This window comes from Musca domestica, unplaced genomic scaffold (assembly GCF_030504385.1).
Source record: "Musca domestica strain aabys unplaced genomic scaffold, Musca_domestica.polishedcontigs.V.1.1 31, whole genome shotgun sequence".
Lineage (NCBI taxonomy): Eukaryota > Metazoa > Arthropoda > Insecta > Diptera > Muscidae > Musca > Musca domestica.
Genome location: NW_026712309.1, coordinates 4,110,771 through 4,124,180, shown reverse-complemented (window position 1 = coordinate 4,124,180; position 13,410 = coordinate 4,110,771). Strand labels below are relative to the sequence as shown.

The following is a 13,410-nucleotide window of genomic DNA, read 5'->3' as shown; positions in this document are numbered from 1 at the left end:
AGTTGTTGTATACCAAAAATCATTTTTGCTCTCAGTTGCTTCGTTTCTAGACGAATCTGGGCTGTTATTGTGAAGCTCCTCTTTTATTCATTCATAAAATGATATTTCTCATAAAGCAAGGGGTTGAAACATACAATGCCACACAATGACTGGAAAGTTCAAGCGCCGCTACCTTCAAACTATAACAAAGAATTTTCAAGAAACTGCTTTAATTGAGCCAAAAATTGTCCACCCCTTGCCATTTAAAAGTGCAACATGAATGGCACACAATCACATGGCAATTATGTTGTAGAACAATTAATGCACGCTCTCGACAATTAAATACCAGAATTTTCGTTTCGAGTGTAACCCCTCAATTTGTATACAAAAAAAAACTTAATAAAAAATGATGATATATTGACTTAATAGACAATAGGGACAATAGGTTTCTTTTATTGCTGTCAAAAATTGGAGATCTGCCGGCCGGAATGGTATGCTCTTAGCTTATTCCTCTCCCCATTGTGAGAGAAACAAATTCTATACATTATGCAGGAGAACTTACTCTCGCCCTTAAACTCTCTCTCTCTCTCTCTCTCTCTCTCTTTTGTATCCCCAAAACATATGGAAATATAACCGGCATTTGGCAATCACAACAAACGAGGTGATTGGGTCTCTCTCACATATTTGTTTGAGGGAGAGGGCTCCAAAACAATAACAACAACTACTGGCCATGAGCGAAATACTGTTGCTCTTCTGTTAATGAATTCTTGGGGGAGGAAAATAACAGCAAGAATCATGCCATAGTGTACGTGTGTGTGTTGGGGATAGTTGGTGGTGGGTTTTCTGCTTTCGATATCCAACAGGCACACTGTTGGCCCTCAGCTAAGCATAAATACTGGTGTCTACTTTCCAGCCCAGCAACTTGCTGAAAAGCATTGAAACCGTGCACATCATCTCTTTAGCCAAAGAAGAAAAATAAAGCGGACGAAAAAAATTATTCTCCACAATAAAGAAAGAAATAAGAAGTTCTAAAGCAAAAATTTGACAAGTCTATTCAAAGTGAATAAAGCAAAAGCAATTTTTTAAAGAAATGCTTTTAATGAAAAATTTATAAAAAAAAAAACTTACCTGAATTCAGAACATTAAAGACTGCTGTTTAAACAGAGAACAGAAAAAAACTCAACTTGGTGTGATATAATTTAGTTACTGCTCAAAAAAGCCAAATTTTAGAAGAATTTTTTTCCAACAAAAAGAAACAAACAATAAAAAACGAGATCAAAATGAAAGCCAACAACAGTGCGAACAACACAACTTTGGAAGTTGTCTCTCCAAATGTTCAAATCAGCGAAAATTACATTGAAACCGATTACACATATCAGACTTCAAATGTCAAACGTTTGGCCAATGGCAAAATTCAGGTGAGTTTGTGGAACAAAGAATCAATTAATAATGTTAATTAAGAAATGTTTGTTGTAAAAATTATTATTATAATGAGGTGATGCAACAACTAAGAGTGTATTAATGTGGGTACTGTGAAATGTAACGTAAAGGAATTAAATCTACATAATTTTGAAATTTTGGCTTAAATGTGTAGAAAATTTTCTATTTATATTACCTAAACGATAGGAACCATCTAGATTTTCAAATGTGTGAAAAATGATTACTTCACAGCAATCAATCAATACCGCTGGTGGTTACTCATTGATTTAATTCACATTTCATTGTGGAAAAAAATTGAGGCATTATGCTAACAGATTATAAATGGGTATTAAAAGTCTAATGGGGGAAGTCTTAACGAAATGCAGTTTTTTTCAAAGCTTATTTTGGGGGAAATACAAAAAAAAAAAAAAACGGTTTGGAAAAAAATTCCATTGAGGTAGAGAATTTGATTTATCTTTTTTACGTGACATATAATATGAAAACCACTTAGACCTAGTCTAGTTAGAAATTGGATTTCTAAATAAATAATTTTTTTAAGTGCAAATTTGGTGCATATCTAGGACATAGCCTGAATATTTTCGCTCAAACTTTGAAGAGGTGTTTTAAGGCTGCATATTACGACTTTAAATGTCAAAACAGATTAATGATATATGTGTGACATAGTTTCATGTGAAGGTATATTCTCTAAATTTGACACTCTTATATCGGCTATATTGAAATCTATTAGCACCAATTTCCAATTTTCAAAAAATGAGTTAGAGAATCCCACCATAGACAAATGGCCCTCATAATGTTTTGCATATCCAACATGCTGATTTACGTGTTCAAGGAGTTACTTCAAGAAAAAAAATTAAATTTGATTCATCTTAAGTCAATCTTAACGTATTTTATGAAAATTAAACTGCGTGTATTATTCTTCTTCGGAATTCTCACTATTGTTGTTTTCATATCTGCCTTTGGTTCTACTTCTCTGTTCTTTGAGAACAGACAGACAAGTAGGACCAAATACCTATTTTCTATCTCTAAACCTTCCTCTGCTAGCATTTTCTCCAACCATTTTCGAGAAGGTACTGTTCCAACATACTAATTTTTTAATTGTCCCCCCAAGGAAATTTGAGAGTAAAAAAAAAGCTTGAACGACTGCCCAAAATCCGTAGCATGTATGTGTTTCACAAAATTATAATTACGACTTCTACCATAACTGTTTCTTGCTCCTGAATCACTTATTTTTATACTCTACACCACATAGTTGTAAGGGTATTATGTCTTTGTGTATTTGTTTGTAACATGAAGAAGGAAGCGAGTTAGACCCATTGTTGCTTTTGAGGATCTTCATAGAATCACTTTCTGAGTCGGTTTATGCATGTCAGTCCGTCCAAGTATTCTTGTGAACAAAATATAGCTCCCATATATCTTCAACCGATTTCGGGTTAATTGTGCACCAAATGGCCAATATCAGTCCTAAAGTCCTGAATTTTGGTACATACAACCGAATTCATTTTGGAGAAAATCAGTTCAGATATAACTAAAGCTGCCATTTCATCCGATTTGGTGTTTAAGTCTCCCCACATTCGTAATATGCACCCCACAGCCCAGAAATACATCTGGTAAGTTGTATTAAGATCTGTTCAGGTTTGGATATTGTTCCCATATATATCTTCAACCGATTTCGGGTTAATTATGCACCAAATGGCCTGACTGAATTCAGCCTAGAAGAAAGTACATCAAACCAAATGGGTTCAGATATAGCTTTAGCTCCCATATATATGTTTCATCCGATTTGATTTTTAAGTCCCCCACATTCGTAATATGCATTCGACAACAATGATATTTGGTACCAGATATTATATAGAGCTCGGAAATACCTTTGCCAAATTTAATCGATTCCGATTTGGATATAGGTCCCATATACATTTATCCTTAGTCCGACTTCAGGTTTATTACGCAAATAATGACTTATATCAGCCCAAATTGAATAGATTTTTTCATATTCAACTGAATTGTACCCTTTGTTGAATCTCGGTCCGGTATATCTATTGCTGCAACAAATAGTCTTTAATATATTCATTATCGAAGTCATATCAAGCACCATAGCAATGTTATTTGGATCATGGTTGGCATGACCTACTTCACATAAATTCCCAGTATAAACATTTTTCTTACCAAATCTCTACTAAATACGCATTGTGGTGTAGAGTATCATATGGTCGGCCCCGCCCGACTTTTCCTTACTGGTTCTGGTATACAACTGATCGTCTTTTACAAGTCGTTTTTAATTTGGTTTGCTCATGCTTTTATTTACTTCTTTTAAATAAACACTTTTCACAGCCGTCAAATTGTACCGCAAATCTATCCTGTCAGTAGTTCTTGAGAAAACATATATTTCAACTAGCTAGCCTGTAGATCATGAGAGGTCGTATAATTACTACATTTTTAAGCTGATAGTCCACACTTTTGAAATTCTTCCTTTATGATATCGAAAAATTTGCAAAACTAGTAGATTCTTGCAGGTTCTAAACAGAACAATTGCGGACTGCGCATTGGAGATATAATCAGTTTTGTCATGGAATTGAAATTCAGGCCTTTAAATTATTTTCAATCCATTTTAAAATTAAAAAAAAATATCAGTTTAACCAGAACTATCTGTTGCATCTAATTTCGAATAATTCTGACTGGAACCTGGAGTTGGATTCTCGTTTCACGAAAATATAAAAAGTATTTCATTTGAAAATTGTTCATTTGACATTTCCTTTTTAAAATGTTTTTATTTCATTTTGAACAAGAATTGAGCCTCTGCGTTATCTCTTTATCGTACCATGGAAATCGATAATGATGCTCCTGAAAATGCCTAGTTTAAGTCAGCCAGATTTTTTTATAATAATATTTTGTTTTATTTTCCATTTGAAGTGGAATATTTTCAATACACCATGTTTTCCATTTGTCTAAAACTCTCTAATCCAATTAATGTATAGCTCCATAATGCTTATACAAAATATTCCGGCGCGTGCCTCTTCAATATAACAGCTGACAAGTAAGGACCAAAGAATATTCTCGAAAATACGACGGTTTCCCACATGAATTTGTTACAATTCGTAATGGAAATGGCTGTGGTTGGTCCTTCCCCACTCTAAGTTTTGTTGGATTATTTACTCAAAGCTTAACAGCTGTTTTAATACTTAGGAAGGTATTTGTTTCCAGGGTGGTTTTCATTGGTTCACGAACATTCGAAATCATAAACAATTCCTTTGTTCGTTGCCCATAAGACAAAAAAAAAAAAAAAAAGAAAACATGACATAGAACATTCTACAGGCTTCTAAATTCACATGCGCTTTTGAAATAAAAACAAAAAATTAGGGCTTCAAGTTTAACTTGAGAAATTTTACTTTATACCCGAATGTGTTTATTTATATTGAAATGATGGAATGACTAACGTTGAAGAAAAAGCAAACTTAACAAACCTGAAAAAAATTTGCACAAAAAATATTTTTGTGTTTTCAAATCCATTTTATCCAAATAAAAACATGAAACTACATCTGCCATTCCCATAGAAGATTTCGGAAAAAAAAAACGAAAGTAAAAAAAATAAACAAAGGAAACCGGGAATACACAATTTCCACTGGAAATACGGCCACAATCGATTTTTTGCATTATAATAAATTCAAACCATTCCCACTTACGTCTACCCTACGGTAACAGACATGCGTTGTAAGTAGTTTACAATGTTTGGCCTCCTATTTTACGGGGGCATTTCTCTCGCTCTCTCTGTTAATGTCTCCTTCCAATCGAATGCATTACATTTCAATAACAGAGAACTAGACATTGGGAGACCCAATAAAGAGAGAATAACATTACCCACTTCCCCCTTTTACTTTGTTATTGTGCGTGTCGTAGTCTCATTGGAAGGAAATTGGACGCCACTCGTTGTTGGTCTTTGTCAATGGCATGTTTTTGTAGTTCATGTTCAAGGTTACATAATAATTCCGTGTTACTGGGTCTGGGTTGAGGTTGTTAGCGGCTCTATTAACTGCCAGAAATGGCGTCTTTTGTTGTTGTGTTATGTTTTTGTTGTTCCTACAATTGTTTTCACTTGTTGTTAGAGCTTTTGCGATGTGGCAGACACCAAATGAGGACGGGCGTCAATGTAAATAGCCATTAAAATAGAATACTGCATTAATGCATTACATTCGTTGAAGGCGAAAGGGAATCAAGCTAAGAAACTTAAAAATATGTTTTTTTAAAGCTATATAAGCGGAATATTGCATTATTTCTGTGTGTATACATTTTACGAATTTATGACGTTTGCAAGGGTGATGACATGTATTGCACATATGGTGGCCATACAGTGTGAGATAAAACATTTTGAATTTAAAGAGTTCTATCTTCTATCTTGAAATAAATTAAGAAAATCTTTGATGGATAAAAGAACTGTTCCACCGAAAAAATGATGTCGAAACTCCACAAGTGCAAAAATTTGGGGTTGACGATAAAAAACATGTCAAGAAAAAATAATGGAAGGCATTTTCCAAAAATTAAGAATCTATGAATGGGGTTATAATTAGGGAATGTTTGGAATCCGAAAAACTATTCCAAAACATAAGAAAAGCAGCGACATTAGGACGGTGATATTCTACACCACCATACATTGAGGAGAATTTGCCCTATAATACATTGTAAAGTAACTTTTCATATTTTATGTTTTACATTTTATAGCATACTTTACGGAGCTCCCAACAATTATTAAACTCCAAAGTAACAACATAATATTTATACTATATAATATATTAATATACATTTTCATAAAGACCACTTTTGTATGATAGATCTGGCTATCCGGATTTAGCAATAAATCCCAATAATGTGGGTTACTCCGGGTAAAAATTTGTATTTAAACACTCTATTATAGTACGTTTATATATATGAGGGTTTACCCACTGTATTTGGATTTAAATTGTCATATCCATTACTTTTACTTCAAATAAATCCTCTCAAAGTAGGTTAACCCTACAAAAAGTTCTAACGTAAACATGACATTAGAGTCATATGTAAAGCTACTTCTTCTAAATTTATGTTAAGGATTTTATAACATACTTTAAGGCGCTTTGTACATACAGAGTTCCAGTGAAAATAAAATTTTGTATTTTGTTGGTGCTTTATTTAAATTGGTGAATATAGGTTGAGATAATTTGACCGCGACTGTATATTTATGTACATGCATGCATACATGTATACATTCACATGTGTACAAGCAAAACAAATTCATTTCTATTTTTGAATAATATTTTTTTTATTATTAGAATTATTGTGAAATTTTGCAAAAATCGTTCGACGTAAGTGTTGCACCATATAGTTATAGTTACTCCAGCCTGTGACAGAAAATTGTTTATGCAGAACCAGGTCTTCGTATAACGGCTATACTCGGAATTTTTAAGATTTTAGTGGATTTTATTTTTTTTTGAAAATTACCAACTTTGTTCCAAATGGTGGAGTGTATTCAAATCGAATCACTCCCACTATCACCTGAAGATCTCTAAAACACGCCATGGGGTGATAAATTTGTAGTACAGAGTTCATTTAGACCTCGATCAACTAAAATGGATGATGAATTTCATTTTTGTGCCGGCTGCCATTTTAGTTCTCTCTTTTTTATAATATTTCAATAATGATAACAATTTGAAGTGGGTATTTAAAATCGTATATTTTATTTAAAAATTTGACACATATTTTTTTTAAATGAAAGTCAGCAAAAAAGAACGCACACATGGCAACTGAACAAACCGGAATAATATTATCTCAAGAAATTAAATAATATTTAATCACGTGTATTAAAATATAACCTAGTTTTTATTGATTGGTAGGAAAGGTGGGTTTGTCTATTAAAATGGGCAAATTTTAAATAGATAGATAATTAGTTGTGATAAAAATTTGTTAAATTGATAGGGTTACACATGTGGTCTGTTCTACTATTAGTTCTGGTTTTGCTATTTCATTCGATATCACAAAGGGAAAATAAGAGCTTCAAAATTTTGCAAAACAATTTGTATTGTGTCTAGGATGGTTGAAAGTGAGATATATCGATCCACGCCGCCGATATTCGGCATTTTGATAATTTTCGCCGCATTTTTTCACAGATTTGTCTAAAAATATAGCTTCGGTGGCGGAACTTTGAATATATAATACCACATTTTGGTATAGCCCCCACATAATGGTACCTCCGGATATTCAGTATTTTGATGATTTTTGCCACATATTCCACGTATTTATCTAAAAATTAGTATTTGTAGGTCATAGTGGGTTCTAGCCCCGGGTGCGGAACATTGTATGTATAGGTCTTCGATTTTGTTTCGCCCACGAATTTGTCTAAAAATTGGAGCGCGACATTGTATGTATAGGTCCACGTTTTTGTATAGCCCCATATACCGGTACCTCCCGATATTCGGTATTTTGATGCTTTTTGCCACATTTTTCCAGGATTTGTCTTCAAATTGGTATTTGTAGTTCATAATGGGTTCTAGCTGCGGTGGCAGAACATTGAATACATAGATCCACGTTTTTTTATAGCGCACATATAATGATACCCACCGCTATTCGGTATTTTGATAATCCTAGTCACATTTACCCACGAAATTGTTTCAAATTTGGTATTTAAGAAGATTTAGTAGAGGAAAATCCTTGAAGTATTAAATTGTCCATAGAGGTTCCCGTTTTGCTATGACCCCCATATCACGGCCTTACCCACTTTATGTTTTTCTTTGAACAGTTTAACAGCATTATCTAAACGGTCTTACTGGTGTTTGTAGTTTAAAGTGGAACACGTTTGAATTCATATACTTTTAAGTGGAGGGTATTCAAAGTTCGGCCTGGCCGATCTTACTGTTTTTTAACTTGTTTTTTTTTCGTCTGAGTTGCAAAGGTACTCTGTCTGTTTCCAATCCACACATGTAAAGTTAGCCGAAAAAATAGAATTTTTAAAAGAGAAAGAGAGAGCGGGGGAAGTCCCTTCTTTACCGTAAAACTCACTTTTATTTTGCGTAATCTGTTTACGGGCTGTGTTAAGTTAAGGTAATAAACAATTAACTACTTGACCTGAACTATTAACCTTCTTATCAGATTTCGATACCATTTCCAACCATGATTTTGCTAAATCACTTCGGTGGCTGCCCTATAAATCTAAAAAAAATCTTCTCAAAATATTTTAGTTTTGAATTAATCAACACTTTCCTTTGTGTTGAAAATTTACAAAATTGGGTTAAAAAAATCACCGATTCTCCAGTAAAATTGCGTGCGTTTGGAATTTTTCTGTTCGGTTCGATTTTGTTCTTTTTTTTTTGGTTTGTTTGTCAGTCAATCATGGCAGTTCATTAAACTTGGATATGTAAAAAGAGACTATTAATATGTAATATTGCATTGTTGTTCTTGTTAGTTTATATTATAATAAATTAAATCTACTAATTGATCGTTTAATATGTACATAATAAATTGGTGTCAACCCCCCAACTACCGGCAAGAAAAAACACACGATCAAATTCCTCCAATCAAATTCTTCCAGATCAGAAGCTAACCAAAAAAAAAAGTCAACATGTTATACATATTTCAATGAAATTGGTTTCCAGGCACAGAGCAAATACATTTTATTCAAAAAAAAAAAAAAATGTTTCAAATATTCTAATGAAGTGTGGCTACACCTGTTGTGAATATTAAAACAAAAAATAGCAGACGAATTGAATTTTTTTATTTCAGGCACACGAGCAAAGGTAGAGTTTTTTTTTGTTTGTCTTTCTCCACTTGAATTTCAAATTAAATGGGAATGAATAAATATTCTCAACAGCAAACAAAAAATTAGTGCTAAAGTGCAAAAAAAAAAACTTTTTTTGGTTAAATATTTAAACAATTTGTAGTTTGCATTATTCATTATATTGTCGGTAGACCAAAAAAGAACACCAACAACTACTAAGCATAAATAATTGCAATTCATGCTGGCTTCGAATCGATATTATCAGCTATACTCTATATCAGTTTTATGATATTGCTTTTGATTTAGTTTTTTAAAAATATATGTGTGAATATTGTATTTATATATTCCGTCTGCTGAGATAAGCATTCTGCCAAATCGGCCCACCTGAAGAATACTTATTTATATGTCTTGAGTAGATTACCCACCCGCATAGATAGTTAAGTTACGTGCAATTATGCGTATGGCATGACATTCCCCAAAAATGATATGATTACCAAAAAAAGGCAATTATGTTGAGATAATAAATATTTGTATAATTATCTAAAAAAATGTCCATATGGTGTATATCGTTTGGTTTAATAAATGTCAAACGGGTAATTCCCCACAATTTGGTACCTTGACTACCATGTGGAACAAAATGAGTTAAGTTAGATGTTGAATTTGAAACGAAGTTGTTTAAAAAAATATATAATAATTTTAGGGTTTTCAGTTATTTTTATTTAGATTTGCATGTATTTAAAAATGATCAATTAATTTATATTACACACCATGTTAGAGTCATATGTAAAGTGACTATTTCATATTTTACATATTCATAGCATACTTGAAGGAGCTCTCAACAATTATTAAATTAATATATAGGTTATAAAGTACAGCTTTACTTTGAGGATTAAAAATTGTTTAGGGCTCCCTAAAGTATGCTATACAAGTTTACAATATAAAATTGGAAATGTTTGCTTTACATATGACTCTAACATAATGTGTTACCTATATATACAGGGTGAGATAAAAAAACTGCAACAAAGTCAAACGCCATAATGTTTACATTTTTTAATTACATTGAATGAAAGCAAAAAATGCCGGAAATAGCATCGAATTTTAGAATAAGTTTAGATTTGTCTGAATTGGTCACCTTTGGCGTGCGATGGTGCTGAGTCCTGTTGGAATGTCCAAGGTCTGCGGCCAAAATGTGTGTATAGTTGTAAATGTTATTAAATTCGGTAATGGGGAAAATTAGTAGTAGAGTTGAAATCTTGAAACTTAAAATTGAGGTCATTGTTGGTTTCTAGGTTTTACATATGGAGACGTTGAAATATTTTCGGACAGAAAAATGGGATGCGGGTAGATTATGCGATGGTTTTACTAATATTCTCCTCGGTATACTTCAACATTAAACTGACAAGATTGCACTTATGTTAGAGAAAAAAAAAAGAGTGAGAGAGAGCCCCTAAATGCAAGAATGCTCTTGGGAGTGAAAAAAAAAACCAAGAATACTCTATTGTTTTGAACCACTCTTGTTTTCGAGTGGTAATAAAAATAGAGCCGGTTCTACTTTTGTTCCGCTTTCATACCGCTGCTTTGTTCTTTACTTTTTTCTAGAAAAAAAAAAGAAGAAAGAAAACCCGTACTCTTTGATCGCTCCCGCGAATATATATATAACTCTCGACTAAAAACGAGGAAATATGAGCTATGGTTAATACAAAGGAATAGTTTCAAATTTGCTATAATTGCGCCCAAATTTTTGGGAGAAACATATTTATATTGTCCCCTAGGATCTCTTTTAATTTTCAACTATTAACAACTTCCTTTTTCTATCCTTTCAGGTCTTCCCTGAATCGGCCAATTTGAAAATACGCACCGATCGTCGTGTACCCAAATTGGGTTTGATGCTGGTCGGCTGGGGTGGCAATAATGGTTCCACCTTGACGGCCGCCTTGGAGGCCAATCGTCGTCAATTGCAATGGCGTAAACGTACCGGTATTCAAAAAGCCAATTGGTTTGGTTCCATTACCCAGGCCTCTACCGTGTTGGTGGGTTCCGATGAGGAGGGCAAAGATGTCTATGTGCCCATGAACGATTTAGTTCCTATGGTCAATCCTGATGATATTCTGGTCGATGGTTGGGACATTAGTTCGATGAACATTGGCGAAGCCATGAAACGTGCCCAAGTCTTGGATGTACAATTGCAAGATCAGTTGTATGATGACTTGAAGGCATTGACCCCGCGGCCCTCAATTTATGATCCCGACTTTATTGCTGCCAATCAATCAGATCGTGCTGACAATTTGATTAAGGGTACTAAATTGGAACAATTTGAACAAATTCGCCGGGACATTCAAGATTTCAAGGCCAAAAAGAATTTGGATACGGTCATTGTTTTGTGGACAGCCAATACGGAACGTTTTAGTGATGTCAAGCCTGGTCTCAACATGACCATGGAAGAGCTGGAGGCATCGTTGAAGGCTAACAAATCGGAAATTTCGCCATCCACCATTTTCGCCATGGCCAGTATTGCCGAGGGTTGTACCTATATCAATGGTTCGCCCCAGAACACATTTGTACCTGGTCTCATTGAATTGGCCGAACACAATGGCGTTTTCATTGCCGGTGATGATTTCAAATCGGGCCAAACTAAATTGAAATCGGTTTTGGTTGATTTCCTGGTCGGTGCTGGCATTAAACCTGTGTCCATTGTCAGCTACAATCATTTGGGTAACAATGATGGCAAGAATTTGTCGGCTCCCCAGCAATTCAGATCCAAGGAGGTAGGATTATTAAAAAAAAAAAAAACATTTATATCTTCAATGCTAATTGTTTTTGTTTTTTTGCAGATCTCCAAGAGCAATGTTGTTGATGACATGGTTGAATCGAACAGCGTCTTGTATGGACCCAAGGAACATCCCGATCATGTTGTGGTCATTAAATATGTACCCTATGTTGGCGACAGCAAGCGTGCCATGGATGAATATACCTCGGAAATTATGATGGGCGGCCACAATACCTTGGTCATTCACAACACCTGTGAGGATTCTTTGTTGGCCTCTCCCTTAATTTTGGATTTGGTTATTTTGGGTGAATTCTGTTCCCGTATTACCATCAAGGATAACAGCAATCCCTCGGCCGCCTGGGTGCCCTTCAAACCTGTCTTGTCGCTCTTGAGTTATTTGTGCAAGGCTCCCTTGGTGCCACGTGGTTCTCAGGTCGTCAACTCGTTGTTCCGTCAACGTGCCGCCATTGAGAATATTTTGCGTGGTTGCATCGGTTTGGCACCCAACTCGCACATGACCTTGGAACAAAGAGTAAGTAATTAAGTTCTGAAAATTTGAAAATCAAAAAAAAAAATTAAATTAAATTAGTCTGCTCCAGAAATGAAAGAATGTAAATTTCCCTTGCAGGTTCTGGAACAGAGAAAATGCTTTGTTTTCGAAGAGGCACAATAGCCATGAAAGAAAATTTAATTTATCCTTAAACGAAGATTTCTGTCATGACTATTGCTCATTTCCCATGGAATTTCCAAACGTTTTATTGCAGTTTTTTTAAATCATAAAAATCTAAATCCCTCACCTTTTCCTTTCTTTACAGTTCGATTTCTCCAGCATTACCAATGAACCACCCACCAAGAAACTTAAAACTGCTAGCTGTGCCAAAACTGTCGCAAATGGCAAAGTGGAATTGAACGGTCATTCAAATGGTGTCACCAATGGGGTTCACTAAAAGTGAGGCTACAAAGAAAACAAAACACATTTCGTTGATCCCTTTTTTTTAAAACTCTGTGAAGAGCAACAAACAAAATAATTGTGTAACTAATTTTAGTTACAATCTCATTGTTACTACCACCCTCTCTAATGGTCATTTAAATGATTACGGATCATCCAATTAGATTTAACCTTAGTATTTAATTATATGTATGTATATGATTCCCACCCCACCCCAACTATTCCTCGATTAACTACAAGTACCTAGTATTAAGTGAAGCTCTTTCTTGTCTTATTTGTAGACATTTGTATATTGAGAATAGTATTTGCAGATGCCATTACTTTGGAGTGAACAAAATCTTAATTGAATTGAATGTTTAAAATTCGAAAACAAAACCAAAAAACTTAATGGAATCCTTAAGGGATTCCGTAATTTGTTCTTTAAATTCCACCGTTGTTTCTCTGGGAACATATCAAGATACATACAAGTTTGTATTGTCTTCTTATTCCCAGTCAGCAGTACCTCACATAAATAATGTATAATAGAAATTGTATTTAACTTTA

General features: G+C 34.1%; 1 protein-coding gene across 1 annotated transcript; it reads left to right on the top strand.

Moving 5' to 3' along the window:
- Positions 1-887: 887 nt before the first annotated feature.
- On the top strand, positions 888-12,911 carry LOC101889622 (inositol-3-phosphate synthase). The gene is made up of 4 exons (XM_005176922.4): positions 888-1,397; positions 10,975-11,916; positions 11,983-12,450; positions 12,734-12,911. Exons 1-4 carry the CDS (start codon positions 1,260-1,262, stop codon positions 12,863-12,865), a joined length of 1,680 nt encoding a protein of 559 aa, XP_005176979.2. The 5' UTR covers positions 888-1,259; the 3' UTR covers positions 12,866-12,911.
- The last annotated feature ends 499 nt before the right edge of the window (positions 12,912-13,410 follow it).